This window comes from Oryzias latipes, chromosome 18 (assembly GCF_053564925.1).
Source record: "Oryzias latipes strain Hd-rR chromosome 18, Olatipes_Hd-rR_3.1".
NCBI classification, from domain to species: domain Eukaryota; kingdom Metazoa; phylum Chordata; class Actinopteri; order Beloniformes; family Adrianichthyidae; genus Oryzias; species Oryzias latipes.
In genome coordinates, this window is record NC_136254.1 from 1,829,074 (window position 1) to 1,844,812 (window position 15,739).

Below are 15,739 nucleotides of genomic sequence, written 5' to 3' on the forward strand. Positions count from 1 at the left end.
GAGAAAGTTCTCCTCTTACCGATCGTGTTTGTCCAGATGATGAAGCTAAAGGTTGTTTTAGAGAAGCCGGCTCATGGATACAGAAGATTTAAGATACTTCCTTTTGGGGCGTGCGGTTATCACTAATGCTCACCCAGCAGCCAATCAGATTCGAGTATTCACCCGGACCGTGGTATAATCGTTGTGAATCAGGGGCAGACGAAAAAAAACCCATTTAAAAAGCTTGCATTTTTTATGTACAACTACATTCTGCAGGCCAAAGCCTCCATGCTCCGCCCCTTTCTGATCATCCACCAGCAGACCAACAGATCCATGATTGTCTTTGTTTTCCTGGTCTGAGCTGGAATCTGGATCAGAACTGGACGGATGGATGGATCTGATGTTGCTGCTGTTTTTGTTGCACCGCTAATGTTAGGCAGGGGGTGTGAGGGGCTGTAAGCTAGCGGGACAGAGTGTAAACAAAGAAATGATGGGACATCAGAGGTGAATTTGATGAACTCCTGCCGCTCTGCAGAAACTATGTCCTAGAAAACGACATGCTCTAATTTTGGCTAAAAACGTTGAAAAAAATAGAACAGAAGATGACCGGAGTGGGTCTTTGAAACTACTTTTGCATTTAGTTTTGGTAAATATTCATCTAAATACATGTAAATACCTATTATTAAAACACAGTAAGGGGCAATGAGGGGATCTGCGTCCTGAGACTCTTCCTGTTGTCTCTGCTGCAATTTTTAGAGATCTGTTGGGAAATCTGAACGACAAGTCCTCAAAGAAGCTTTGACCTCCGTTTGCACCGTATGTGAGACATGCGTGTTACACAGCTTCTGCAACACGGAGGCGGAGCGAGAAGTTCACGCAGCAGCAGACGTTTGACAGAACGGGTTCATGGTTGACAATCCTGAGATTTCAGAGTGAGTGCAAAGACCTCACATCCACAGAAAGGAAGCTTACTGATCAGTTTATTACCAAACCAAGAATTATATTTTTATTGAGGTCAGAGACAAATCCACAAACAAGGAAAAAGACAAGATGCTCTGTTGACGTCCGTCTAAGAAAGAACAGAACAGAATCTTCTCAAAGCCACACAAACGCCGTTCCGTCTCTGCGTTTCTGAACGCAGATGCAGTGAAAAGAAGAGCAGGAAACAGCAATTATAGTCTAGAGCTAAGCAACCAACAGGGAAATGAGTTACAACACGGAGCGTTTTGGACTGAGCTAAGATCCGTGTCACCGATCGTCTCACTGTTACAAAAATATTCATCTGATTGAAGGCGGGAAAACAGAGAAGGGCGGGAAAACAGCGGACCAGACTGAGCTCGGATCATGCAGCTTCAGCTGGGACCTCAAACTAAAATGTTCAGATTCATTGGAGCACAGAAACCATGAAGGGGGGGCGGGTTTCCATGACAACCGCGGCGCTGCAGCAGCAGAACGGATGCAGCCGCTCACAGCTGGAAACCACTCCTCTGTGGACTGTAGCGTCAATCAGCCGGACCGAATCATGTGATGGAGGGGGGGGCTGTCGGGCAACTGCAATTGAGAATTAATTCTGTGGGGGAGGAGGAGGAGGGGCGGGGGGCATCCCAAAGGGTGGCATGCCCGGAACTCCCATCCCCATCATGGTAACAAAATTGGAAGGGTCCATGGGTGGCGGAGGGGGCGGCGGAACATACATCATGCTGGTGGAGCCCGGAGGTGGTGGGGGTGGCGGCGGAGGGGCGCCTGGGGGCAAGGGGGGCTGGACCCCGGGAGGAGGCGGCACCATGGATGCGGTTCCGATGGGCAGAGGGGGCTGAGCTGCAGACACAGAAGGCTGTTGGGGCTGCTGCCATGGAGGCAGCGTGCCGGTGCTGGAGGTGGTGGTGGTGGTGTCTGCGAGGGAGGAGGAGGGGACAGACGGTCACCAAACGGCGCCAAAACGCAGCAACACCGCCCTGGCGTGACCCTGCTGGGGTCTGACATGCACTGCACCAGATTCTGGTTGGATACTTACTCTGCTGCCACGGCAGCGGTGTACTTGTTGCCATGCTGCTTGTAGGAGGAGGGGGCGGAGCCTGTTGTTGCCATGGTGGCAAGGGAGCGGAGGGTGGTGGAGGGGGCTGGCTGCTGGGGGGTGGAGGAGGTGGTGGCATCATACCCATTGGAGGTGGCATCATACCTAAACAAACAGATGTGATGCTCAGTTCTGCTTTGAAGGTTCAGAGGAAGGCGCCGCCTTCCACCTTTATTTATAAACCAAATCAATCTTTATTTATAAAACACTTTAAACACAAAAATCCTTTACACCAAAGTAAATATTATATAAAATTGAAAGCACAATAATATACTTTTTTTTGCCAGAATTGATTGACTGTAAATGGGAACTGGACTGAGTGACCCCTCCCCCCCCGGCGTTCCAAACAGGAAGTACCTGCTGGCTCCAAAAAGCCAAAATTCCAGACTTCGATAGAGAACTAAGGACCGCTCTGGCTCAGATTCCTATTTTAAAATCTTGATAATGCTAAATGTTTTTAAAATCTCTTTTCTTTCTTGCAAGTCACTCAAGTTATAAACGGACCAATCAGACGCCCCGCTAAATGTGAGCGTTGAAAACGTGTGATTGACAGATTCTCCTGAGCCTGCTTTCAGGTGTGGCCTTTCAACAAGCTCACTCCTGGTTGCCATAGAAACGTCTACTCAGGCAGATCCCTTCTTACTGATGGTTCCAACATGACGGCGTCCATACCGTGAGAAAGTGGCGACTGAATTGACTTCATTAGGTTGGGGCCAGAAGTGAACCGTTTTACTTGCTGACCGCTACATTTGAATTTGAAAGTCAGTTTGTTTGAAAAGAAGAGTAATATTTACATTGTGCGTCTTCTGGGCAATGAAAGCTCCTACCCATGGGGTGTCCATGGGGTCCCTGGCCCATGGGAGGTGGGGGCGGCTGCATCCAGGGTGGGGGCATTCCGTTAGGATTGGGAGGAAGCGGTGGTCCTCCCATGCTAGGCATCGGGGGAGGGAAGCCGTGGGGTCCAGCGGGACCTCCCTGAACAGCAGAGTAGTTCCTGTTCTCTGAGGGGCCAGAGCTCATCCAGGGGGGGCGGTTCTGAAACACACATCAGCTAAGACGCTTTCCACTCATCAAAGAAGCAGCTCCAGTCTGTTTCCTGAACTGACCATCGCCTGGTTGCTGTTGGGGCCGGAATTCCGAGATCCTGACTGAGAGTTGGAGTGTCCCCCGCCAGAGCTGGGGACGGGGGCCTCCCCCAGCTCAGCCATGAGGGACAGGTATTCTTTGTCCATACGAGCCTTGTCCTGCGCTGACTGGGGGGGCTCCCCGCCTGTGGCTCTGTGGGCAGCGAAGGTGCTGCAGAACAACAACAACAAATGAATCTTTGTGACGAGTTCTGCAACTGGAACCTCCAGACCGAGGCTGATGGTTACCTGGTGTACTTGCAGTCAGAAGAGATGTGACCGGCTCCACCACACTTTGTGCAAAGGGTGGTGTTGGTGATGCTGCGTGGCTCCGAGTTCTGCCAAGGACGAAGAATCCTGCAAGGAAAAACGAGGAAACAATCTTCAGCGCCGCTTTCAACATAAAGCTTGAACCTTTCCCTAAATCCTCCTTTCGTGGAGTCGTTTTTATGGGCAGAACAGCCCATAGCGCCACACACACACACCTGTTGTCGTCTTCTCTGAGAGTGCCGTTGAGTCTGGCCAGCTCCCTCAGCTGCATCTTGCGTAGGTCGTTTTGGTCCTCAGGCGTCTCGATTCCTTGCTTGAGGATGTTTCGGATCTGTGAACAGTTTTCCCATCAGAACCAAATCTGCTCCTGTAGCTGGAAACACATCAGACTGGGAAGTGTCCACCAGCAAACACACCTGCTCCACAGCCTTCTTGACATTTTCCATGGTGTTGGCCGTGACCAAGGCGTGCAGAGGCTCGTCCTCTCCGGGCAGCATCTGGCCATCCTTTCGCCCGACCTTCCCTTCTTTCACCGAACCCTTCCCTCTGATCATGATCTTGGCACAGCATTCTTTCTCGATGTTCTTCAGCGTATTTCCTCTGGGAAAACGAGAGCATAGAGAGAGTCTGAGCCACCTCAAGACGTTGAAGTTTACAGGACGTTAGAAAGCAAAGGCAGCCGTCTGAAACGGTGTGCGTTACCGTGGTCCAATCAGCAGCCCAACAAAGTTGATTTCGGGGTATTCATCTTGCGGGATCATGACTTTATCGCTGACTCGGGTGGCTGGAGGCCTGCAGCAAAAAGAATTCACTTGAGAAAAGCGCAGCTTTTATTTCAAAAAGGTTAGCACATTCACGCGGTTTATTGGGAGGAGAGAAAAAACATTTCATATCTATAAACTCAGAGTTCCTCCCCTACCCCTCTGACCCCTTACTGCTCCAACTGTAGGGGTATTTGAAGCTGTAATGGTGTCTGAACTCGATTTTTTAGGAGTAGCCGTAGTGACTATCCCTACGCTGCCAGCGTGTTCCACGTGGCGCTTTTCCTCACATGGGTGACCTCTGAAGCACACAAGTTTTCATTCTAATTGCAGGTAAGGACTTTCTGTTTTAGCATGGCTTTTTAAATAATAGAACTGATGTTTTTATTTATTTCCAAGCACTGGCAGCTACGCGCCTACGCAGATGACCTGCGACTATTCAGGACGCCATCAAGTGGGAGTAACACCCGGATTTGAAGACCTTATGTTTCTATAAGTCTGTGCTTGGAGGGATAAATGCACGGGTCTGGAGAAACCGTAGGGGCAGGAGGTGAATTTGGATTGGGCCAATCGGAAATCGTCAAAGGACATGTTGCTTGTCTGTACCGCCATGCCTGAAGAACAGACATCGTCTAAGCTGTCTTTTTATTTCTTCAGACTTAACAGTGATGTACACACACCTGTACACATCACCTTTTAACAGATTTTTTTCCTGTAGAATTTTGCATGCGTTCTGTGTGTGTTTTTACACCACATTGTGCTCTGCATCCTGATTGGCTACTGATGTTGTCTTATCTCTTCTGTGCCGTAAATTCAGCTTGTTAAATCTACATTATTCTTTATCGTGATCAGATCTTTGTTCTGATTCTATAATCCTGGATTCTTTTTTTAAGGTTTGAACTTTTGAGAGTTTCAGAGAGAAAAGTGTGAAAATATTCATGTCTGACTGAAAAAACTATTAAAAAAAAATGCAAAGTGAGGAGTTTTATAGCCTTATAACATCTAGAACGCTACGTCCTTTATGGAACATAAACGAGGGAACACTGCATACACACTGAAGAGGAACGCTGCAGAGTCCAGGTGAGCTTTGACATTCGCCCACAGTGGAACCCACACAACCCAGTAACTATGTAGATGAATTCTTTTTAAATAAAACACACTAATGAAACATCACAGCAAAGAGCTAATGTCCAAAATAAGGACATTAAATCATCAGGAACACCTAGAACTGGACATACTTGTAGTCTGCAGGAGGCTTGAAGTCAGGGTTCAGTCCGATCATTTCAGTGATGAGGGCATGGCGCTCCTCCTCGATCTTCTTCCGCGTGCGATACTCACGGGTGTTTAGCCGTTTGCCCTCGCTGTTATAAATGGGCTCTGGAGAGGGGGACCTGAGAGCAGCAGACAGAATACAAAGCACAGCACACTGACGACTTTGTACAGGAGGCGGCCCACAGCTGAGAAGAGCTACCTACAGCTGACTAAGACTACATTTCAATCACCATTATTATCTGTTAGGACTTGGATGTACTGAGGACTGTCTGGTCCACCAGGACGAAAACAAACTTACAAATAAAAAGGACTTAAGACCCTGCAATGACATGTTAAAGGCTACAAAGCACCTCTTCATACAGTTCTGGGTAAGAAGGGGGCAACCATCGCTGTATACAGGTAATTAACCCTTTACACTGAAGGGGAATCAACCACAAAGAAGGAACAAACAGACAACCAGAGTGTGTGTAAAGTATTTCAGTCCTAAGACGGCGATGGCTTTGAGGGTTGCTTGGTGCTGATGAGGAGGAAGAGGTCCAGACCTCTCCAGGGATGCTGAAAACCTGTGCTGCTGTTATACGGAGGCTCTGTGCTTGAAAAAGGGTTAGATTGACGAGGGGTAATTTGGGTTAGAGAAAAGGAATTAAGATTAGAAATCCACCTTTTCTTACGCTCTCCCATTAGAGAGCCACTCTCGTGTACATGAAAAGTGAGGAATGGAGGGAAAAAAAGGATTTCTTTTAAGCTTCAAACTTCCAACGATGATGACCTGAAATGCCTCCCATGTCTGTGCTGTCACATTAGAGGGGAAGGATTGGAAGAGAGCTAAAGGTCTCCATTAGATTTGGGTTGCTGTGGAAATGTTCTGAACACTCTTACAGTGTGAGTCCACACAGAGTTGAGGGAAAGACGCTGCCTGCAGGAGCAGATCTGTATGTCAAACTGGCCACTGAGTTTCCAAACACCTTCTTTCACAGCTAAGGACCCCCCCCCCCAAAAACTGGACACGTGGCCTCCTTGCTGGGTAAAAAAGTGTATAGAGCACAAAAGAACCCAAGATGTCCAATGATGAATCATTCCGTTTGGTCTAAGGCAGAGCCAGTGGTCACCATTAGCTAGGGTCATCACTAATAAATTTAGAAGGGAGAAAGAAAATGCTACGTAAAACAGATACGGCTGTATCAGCTGATGGCGATTAAGACTATTAAATGTACTTTTTTATACAGCACTGTGCAAACATTTCAGGCAGGTGAGAATTTTTTTTTACAAAAAGTAGTTATTGTCATTAATCAATGAAATGCACAAAAAAAACAAAACAGAAATGTGAACAAAGTCCATATTTGGTGTGACCACCATTTGTCTTCAGACCAGCACCACTTCTCGGTAAACTTGCTCAGCATGGTTGATCCAAACATTTTAGTTAACTAACCACAAAACGTCTGTGAATGTAGTCTGTTTCCCCACCTTCAGCCTCTTTGATTAATTCCTGAACCACTCCATGAAGTAGAGACCGGGCCTCTGTGGAGGCCATGCCATCACTTCCAGTTCTTCATGGCTTTTGGTTCTTCAGACTGCGGTCAATCATACCCCGATAGATGGGTAAGTATCTGTCTGTATTGCATTGAGGACACCATGAATCTTGACCAAATCTCCATTTGCAGAAATACAGGACCAGATGTTTGTGGAGCCTCCGCCATGCTTCACTATTGCCTACAATCATTGTTCTTCTTCACAGCCCTTCAACAAGCAGCTGTTGCCATTTTTCTCCAGTCCACTTCCTGTTTTCCTGCATAGTTGAGTTGCTTGGTCTTGTTTCTATGTCAGAAGTTTAGCTTTTAACCTGAAACTTTTCCACAAAGATACTTCTGAGCAGACTTGTCTGATGCTGGACATCTTCTGATTTTGAAAAGTAATAATTTTGATGTTTCCATCTTCTGCTGAACTAGTTTTCCTTGTCCAACACTGTGTTTACTATCCTCGACGTTTCTTTATGCTTCTTCAAATGCGGATGAACATCTAACCCCTAAAGGTCCGTCTGCGGTGCGTAGATCCAGAAAATAAAAACGCTCATCAATCAGAATGCTTACATCGCCTCCATTGTGTCTGCGTCTGAAGTCCTTCCCTCCGCACCACAATGCAAGCTTTACTTGGAAGTTCCATTTCCAGTCTGTCAACGCATCAATTTCGTGGTTAAAAGCTGGAGAAACAGGACATTGGTGCGGTTCCTGGGGCCCGATTGCTAAAGTTTTGGATGTTGATGACATGGGGATAGTAGGACAAATGACTCCTCCAGGAGTGGTGGGAGGAGGGACGGGTCGGAGACAACGTGTCCAACTGATGGGCTTGAGACGCACTCGTCACACAATGCAACAGAAACGCATTGCAGACGCGCCAGCGGAAATTTGGGGTAACCAATGGAACTTCTCTGTGCCTTTTTGTACTCACTCTCATCACTTGGTAGCAATTTGGTGTAAGTCTACTTCACAGTGGTTTCTGTTTCACTTCATGACCAGTTTCAAACTACCTATAACATTGACCACCAGCATCTGTTTGATTTTATATGCAACAGCCATTCTGATATGATTCATGTTTGTTTCTTGAATATTATGTACTTAAGATTGCGGGAACATAGTTTGTCTGTGCATGTAATACTTTGTTTACTTTCTTTGACATGAGTAAAATCTAACAAAACCCCAGACTTTGAGCAAGCCAGCCGATAAGAACGGATGCTGGTTTGAAGACAAAAGCTAGAAACACCAAATACAGACTTGTATGTTTTTACTTTTGGCTTCCCACGTTGTATTCTGTAAATGGATAAACCATAATTTATATTTCTTTGTTTACAGGATTTTTACTCACCAGCCAAAAACTTTTGCACAGTTCTGTACATGATTCCAAAGTGAGCTGTTTTAACTTTGGCGTTTACTTCAAATGAACTGATAACTCAAACTAACACCTGCTTTATGGTCAAATATCTAAACAGCATGTATCATAAAGCATCATGTTCTTTTTAAACCACATCCACACAGCACTTTGCATCACATAAAGACAAGCAGAAATGTAAACCAATAATGCTAAAAGGTGCAGAAATCCAGTGAAAACTCAAGTTACTGAGTAGTAAAAATATAAGTAGTAATAAATATTAAGAATGCATGAAACTTTGACCATGGTCTTTACTGGCTAACGTAATTGATCTTCAGATGACAGTATACTAAACTTTTTGAAGGAATGACTAAGTGTTAAAACATTAATACCACTTGAATCAACATATCTAAATAAAATAAAATGTTTTTGAATCCAAGACTGAAGCACCGTTGCTACTTCTGAGATACCAGTAGCTGCGTTTCCATTGCACATGTGCTCAAAACTTGATCCAAATTCTAGAAATGTAAAAAAGAAAATTCACAATCACATTGTTTCCATTAAATCCTAATTGTGTGAACAAACACAAACCAACTGACGCGATAAGTCATTAAAAAACACGGCGCCGGATCTGAACAATACTTTGACTGCAGATACATTAAAATGTCTGCCGTTGCTCTAGCGCTCATCATCATCTGTCGAAGGAGACGCCGGCGTCTTCTTCATACCATAAAGCGGCGAGCTCCTTACACGTGGGAGGGGCTACGGATAAAACCATTTTGGGAAATGGTGGTTTTCCAGAGGAGTTGTGGATCCAACAATTCCACATGGCACGCTCAACTTTGGATGAGCCTTGTGACACTGTCTGACCCAAGGCCGCCAGTTCCCACCGAGAAGCACATCGCCATCCAGTTGTTGGTCATGTGACGAATTTAATTTGAAAAAAGTGTTTCTACCACAGTTAAAATACGTCCATTCTGATACGCCTCAAAAAATAGCTCCTCCAAGCACAACCCTTTTTCAATTGATACGTTTTTTCAAAGTTGTCGTTTTTCCATTTGGAGAATTTATTATCGCAAATCTAATATGTATAATATCATAGTCAATGGAAATACAGCTACTGTCTGCATCAGTGCAGCTGTGATGGTGAGACCAGAAGAGCCCCAAACTTCAATAGATTCTCCTCTCTGTCATTACCTTGACAGCTTATGTTTAAATAATCAATGGGAAATTAGGGAAAAAAAGTGTCATTCCCACATTTGAAAACAGTGCATTCTTGACTTGGATGAAAACAAACGATTTTTCTATGTCTGTGTTAAAGATCTTTGACTGTACGTCAATCACATTGTTCTAAAAAAGCAATAATTTAAAGATTTAATGAGTTACCACTAAAAAAGAAAACTAATTATTAAAAATATCCCAACATACCAGCAGGAAGTTGGAGTGACATAAAAAAAACCTGCAGTAATTCTAACACTGACTTTCAAAGTAGTTTCTACACTTTTCAGCTAATGCAGCTAAATAGCTTTAAGCTAATCATCACATTCAATTCAAATGAACAACTGTCTTCCAAATAGTCAAGAAGGTAGAAAATGTTACTGTTCAAGGGTTTAATCTTTTTCCAACCTGTCCTCAGGGTTAACAGGGATTCCCAGGTCTCCTGTACGCAGTTTACGAGTCAGGTCTTCAATCTGCAGTTGGACTGGAAGAATTCAGGTTAGGAAAGAAAAACAAGGATGGAGAGAAATGTGGTTACCAAAACAACATCAGAGAGACACTGCTCTGCACATTAGAGCCATGTCTCATTCATTATTGCAGTTCAGGAGATCAAATGCACACTTCTTAAGACTGAAGCATGAAATCACTAACCCTCTGACAGATACTGTACATTACAGGCTCTACAAAGACTTCTATTGGAAAATGATTAAGCAGGAAAACATGTTAAATGGTAGAATGATGAGTTCTACAAAAAGCCTGTCATGACATTAATACTTCAAACGTCTGCTGTGGTAAACTCCCACGCCTTACAAGGTTATTGTTGTACAACGGAGTACTTTCCTTTCCAGCTTTGACATTCTAGGCACAGCAGTGAGACGTTTGCACTCCACAGATCTAACGCTGCTGATGAAAAAACCCACTCATTCCATGCACATTATGAAAGTGAAGACAACGCCCCCCCACCCGATTACAGGAGTGATTACTGTAATATGCAAGTTAATGAGGCTGCTGGCTTAATGCTCACAGCAATTCCATTTTCAAAGTGCTCAGGGGATCTACGGAATGAGCAAAGTAAACCAAGGGTGACAAACAAGGGGTAATGAATGTTTACATACCAAGGAAGAACAACCATTACCAATGAGAGGACAACATCAAGAATGATGTTAGTTTCTGACAAAAGGTGCCATCTACTTTAATGAGGAAAGTAAAGGCAGCGTGTATGTGTCATTCTGCTGCTGGAAGGCATGTGGTTAAAATGTTCATTGGTTTTCTCTCCATTTGAAGCAGACCAAACTAGAAACTGGAGCTTAATTCAACACGTAATCCATGCCAAGAGTGTGGTCAACAGCCTCTCAACGAGCTGTTCCCACTATTCAGTCAATCCAGTTTCCCACAAAGACTCTGATCAAAGAGCAAATCTAAGCGTCGCTTGTGTTTCTGTTCACCTGAAGCTCCTCCGATGCTGGTCAGGGGCACCAGTCACTATAATATAACATATCAAAAAAGCTTTGGCGGCGTGTTCACGCTCACTTTTGACTTGTGTTACGTGTTCAATAAAGCCACAGGGAACAGAAGCATTAAGGGTCTCTCTTTGAAATACCCCTTAGACCAAGTTATGCTAGGGTGAACCCCCCCCCAGAAAACCAAAATTATTGAATAACCAATTTTTGTTACAACATTGCAATGTTTTCATGCACAGAAACGACACTGATGATGTGCTGAGGATCAAGCAAGACACTGGGCAGTGACCTGGATCTCAGAATAGATATCAGCAGGCAGTGAGGTTGGGATATCAAAAACCCATCTTGCTAATGGGAGCCCAATGGTATGCAAACAAAGAGACTACAGGACACAGCAGCACCACTTAAAGAGAATCCAACGCTTCAACATGTTATAATCATTGGTCATTAAACATGACAGCTTCATCTCAACAGTTGGAACAGAATCCGATTTCTCACACTTTGATAATGTTGTGGAAAAAAGATTAAAATTGGTTTAAAAACAAAAAAAGGTAGGAATTCTGTAGAAGTCTGCGGAAAGCTCCAACTGTTGAGAATTTAGCAAAACAACATAAACACTGGTATGCACTTGCATAAAATCCAAACCTTAACAAAATACATCGGATGAAATGTGAGAGAAAATGGCATTTATAGCATTAAAAGCCAACCTTAGCTGAATAAAGCAACATTTACCTATGTAAGCTCTCTCTTGATCCCGGGTGAGTCCAGGAGGAATGACGGTAGGCATTCCGGGAATGATCGTCTTCTGATCGGGGGTTTCACTGCTCCATCTGCTTTTCTTTCTTTTCTTTCCGAAATCTGCACAAAATGGGGGTAAAGTTGTTGTTTTTTTAGATGACATCATCCAAAGCTAAAGGCAAAAGTCAAGCATCACCATGAAAACAATGACAGTGGAAACGATTTGTATTGTTGTTTTTTTTAAACAAGCATTACGTCATCCTTTAACAGGTACACTGTAATATAAAAAAAAATGTTTTCTACAAACACAGAAATTACAAATATTGCAGTAAGAAACGATCAGAGTATTCAGGCAAATCTGGAAAGAGATAATCCAGCAACAACACCAACTTCCAGTTATTATGAAATAATCTACCCTCAGCAAAAAGTAGTTTATTTAAGTATACTACAAGTATATTTGGTCTATACTGAAAGTCAGGCAGTATACATGAATTTCACTTTTACATGTCATCTATAATGTAAACTTAAAATGTTCCAATTCAGTCTGAAGCAGTATTTAGTTACCAGTAGTAAACTTCCTACACTTCATATACATGTCCAAAGTCTGGTTCATGGGCCAAAGGTGGCCAACTCACAGTTCCTCAAGGACCAAGGACACATATGAAGAATATTAACATTAAAGCTGCTTTTCTATTACTTCTTAAGTCAAATCATTGTGAATCGGGAGCAGACAAAAAACGCAGTTGGGAAAAGCCTGTAGCGGTGATGTAGGTGCTATAGTCTTCTTGCTCCGCCCCTTCTTGATCATCCACTGTCAGACAAATAGATCCATGAACGTCTTTGTTTTCCTGAGCTGGAATCTGGATCTAAACTGTACGGCTGGATAGCTACGATGTTGCTGCTGCTTTTGTTTCACTGCTAATGTTAGCTTGGTGATGTGAGGGGCTGTAAGCCAGCGGGAGAGAAGGAGGGTAAGTTCCAATCCAACACTCCCACAACTCAGAGGTGATTTGTAATGAACTCCTAACTGTGGCTCTTCAGAAACTAGGTTCTAGAAAACAACACAGGTTTCTAGATTTGGAATAAAATCATCATCATCATCATAATTAAGAGACCACTGAGAAAGCTTTAACGATAGATCGAAAGAGGATCGGAGCGGGACTTTAATAAATGAACTTTTTGTTAAAGGTCTACAAGGCTGGCCATAGTTTAGTGACCAGATAGCGACACGCATGCGCGTTGCTGCATTACGTTTTAAACCAGTAACTTTCAATAGAGAACACATTAAATAACGGCATAAAACAAATGTGTGTAAATACTATTTTTAAGTTAATGGCCTTCCTTAATTAATAATTTATACTTTTTCTCCAAGTTTCTTTTGCTGCTTTTTAACGATTTTCTTGTTGTTTTTTGACTCAAACTCTCGGTTTTTTTCGTGTGCAAAGGTTTGATTTTAGACTCGAATCTCTGGGAGAACACGGATGTTTCTAGAAGAACTTTATATTCGAACAAAACTGGCAACGACGGAGAGGTCAACAATAAATTCCAATCCGTGGCACTGCCAGCCCGTCCCGGTTCCATTACGGCATCAAAGTTCGTCTTTACTGGTCCAAACCCGGGTCGTAGCTACCGCTTCGCTCCTGCGCAGGAGCGGGACGCTCGCCTCGTGGCTCGTCCTGTCTGGTCCGAGCTGTTTACAAACCAGCGACGGCCTCCATTTCGTGAAGCGGCGCTGGCTGCGGGCCTTCGTTCGTTCCACCGTACCGCCTGACAAACGTTAGCAGCCCCCCCGGCTTTCGGTCCACTTACCACTCTTGCTCATCCCGGACACGGCGGCTGGTTGAGCGGGGGTCTGAAAATTGCCGACTGGATTGAACTGGGCAAATGGGGCGCTCGGCATCGCGGGCTGGAAGCCCGGCATCGCGGGGAAGGAGGCGGTCGGCCCCGGCGCGGGCATCAGCCCATTGCCCGCACCAGGCCCCGCATCAAATCCCCGTTTAGCGCCGATGCTGGGGTGCAGTTTCCCCAGAGGAGTGGCGTTCGCTCCAGTCGCCATTACCGCAGCACCGAAATGGCTTCTTCTCCGTTCAGCTTCAGTTCAATCCGGACTTCTATTCAAGGCTAAATGACAAAGCAACATCTACCTGCAGTCTACCTCAAAATGGCGGCTAACAGAATATTACAAAGGTTGAACCGCGGGGAAGAGCAATCCAACAAGAAGAATTCCTATTGGCTGAGCTCAATTCTGTACTCTAAAAGACGATTGGCCAATTCGGTCTTCAGTCTGATGACGTCAAATAGGCTAACGAGTGTAAAAAGGTCCATTTTCTGTGCAATCAATCTGTAACGTTCCTGTCAAAGAAACAGAAACTTTAACAGACTTAAGCATTATTATTTCCAAAAATAGTATAGACAGATTCTTATTTAATTATGCCCCCTTAATTGATAAATCCAGGGGTCCCCAAACTTTTTCCAGTGAGGGCCCCTTGACGTTTCCATCCTCTGATCGGGGGCCAGGGTCCGTTTGAAACAGAAAAAGTGTGACAGTCGCAGGGTTTCCTAAATGTAAATATTTATTGTTTCCCAGAAAGCCACTTATAACCCGATCTGATATCAAATAATTCTCTCTGGGTTCTTCAGGAAAAAAAAGAAAATAATAATAATCAGCAAACATATAATAACTTAATAGATATTATAGCTTTGAGAGTTGCAAGCTCTCATATTTCTCTTTTTGACGGGATTCATAATGTCGTCATAGATTGTCTTCTTTGAATACCGCCACCGTCTATTAGCAGATGATACAAACAGCATTTTCTTTATGTTGAACAAAAAAAAAAACTTGTTTGTCCTCCACAGTGGACACCAGTGAAGATCACAAATCATTGAAGAAAAAAGGTTCAGAGCACTGTCTAGTGGGTCTAGATGACCCAACTCCCAATGTTAAAGTGCCTAGGATAGAACAAGGGTTACATCATACTTTTAACATAAAAAGGATTAAATAATACTTTAAAAAAATCCACTCTCAATCTGGAATATTTTCCCTCATCTCATGTTTGCTAATGTTGGTTTTCTCCATTTTCTTCTCCTCTTTAGTTATAATATTGACAAATACCAGTTAAACTCTTTGCTTTTTACAGACAGATTCTTCTTTCTTATTTATAAACACTATTTTTCCCCTCATAACCTTTCTATTTGGAATAACAGATATATTCTTTACAAGAACAAATCTTTATTTTACAATCATTGGTTTAATAATAATATTCTACTGGTGGGTCAGCTTTTTAACCACAATGGTCAATCACTCAGAAAGAAAGAATTTAACCTTAAATGTTGCCCTGCTGTTCCTCCAACAGAGTACGCCATTGTTTTTGATGCTGTTAATGAAATCTGTCAGCTCTTTAAAAATACGGAACTTGATGAAAATATCTCCTAATAATGACACTAATGTTGGAAAATCCTGTTTCAGCTTTGCCCTTAAGATAAAAAAAGTCATGCTGTTTCAGCAAAATGTCATTTCTGTTCCCTCTGCTGCGTTCTAGTGGGGAAATATTTATTCCAGACTAAAATATGTGGACTCTGGATCAGGAATTATTAATCAATAACACGATGAGAGACGTCTCCTACAAACATCTACATAGAATCTCTTCCACTAATCAATACATACTAAGATATAATAAGACAATTGACCCCAGCTGTCCTCTCTGTAAAGAACACCAGAAACACTCAGTCACCTACTCTGGAATTGTAATATTACTATAAAGGTTTGGAAAGAATGTACATGTTTTGACTCACAATTTTAGATGAAACTTGAATATATCATATTTGGCCCACAAGAAAAGAACACAAAATCAAACATTGGCAACTCATCTATTTATTGATGAGTTAAGAAAATCAAAATTTTCCTCACCACAACTTTTTCCCCTGTAATAATTAAATAATTACATTTTAATTTACATGCCATTTGTAATAGTTCAAACAAAA

General features: G+C 43.4%; 1 protein-coding gene across 2 annotated transcripts; it reads right to left on the reverse strand.

The window, feature by feature from the left end:
- Nucleotides 1-942: 942 nt before the first annotated feature.
- Nucleotides 943-13,987, reverse strand: sf1 (splicing factor 1). Of its 2 annotated transcripts, none has more exons than XM_023966018.2 (12): nucleotides 13,568-13,987; nucleotides 11,753-11,878; nucleotides 9,969-10,044; nucleotides 5,447-5,599; nucleotides 4,150-4,239; nucleotides 3,864-4,047; nucleotides 3,663-3,778; nucleotides 3,427-3,534; nucleotides 3,160-3,349; nucleotides 2,881-3,088; nucleotides 1,994-2,158; nucleotides 943-1,872 (listed from the first exon to the last, which is right to left on the reverse strand). In XM_023966018.2, the coding sequence occupies exons 1-12, from the start codon at nucleotides 13,812-13,814 to the stop codon at nucleotides 1,544-1,546; spliced, it is 1,992 nt and encodes a 663-aa protein (XP_023821786.1). In that variant the 5' UTR covers nucleotides 13,815-13,987; the 3' UTR covers nucleotides 943-1,543. The 2 variants fall into 2 exon arrangements, with proteins under 2 accessions (XP_023821786.1, XP_023821785.1); XM_023966017.2 differs by having other exon boundaries at nucleotides 2,848-3,088; nucleotides 13,568-13,986.
- Between the last annotated feature and the right edge of the window lie 1,752 nt (nucleotides 13,988-15,739).

Coding starts and splice junctions, on each gene's coding strand:
- sf1 (XM_023966017.2), bottom strand. CDS start 13,814: ATGGCGACTGGAGCGAACGCCACTCCTCTGGGGAAACTGCACCCCAGC. Junction 5,600..9,968: donor CCTGTTAACCCTGAGGACAG/GTTGGAAAAAGA, acceptor TGCTGCTCTCAG/GTCCCCCTCTCCAGAGCCCA. Junction 3,350..3,426: donor TCTGACTGCAAGTACACCAG/GTAACCATCAGC, acceptor GTTGTTCTGCAG/CACCTTCGCTGCCCACAGAG.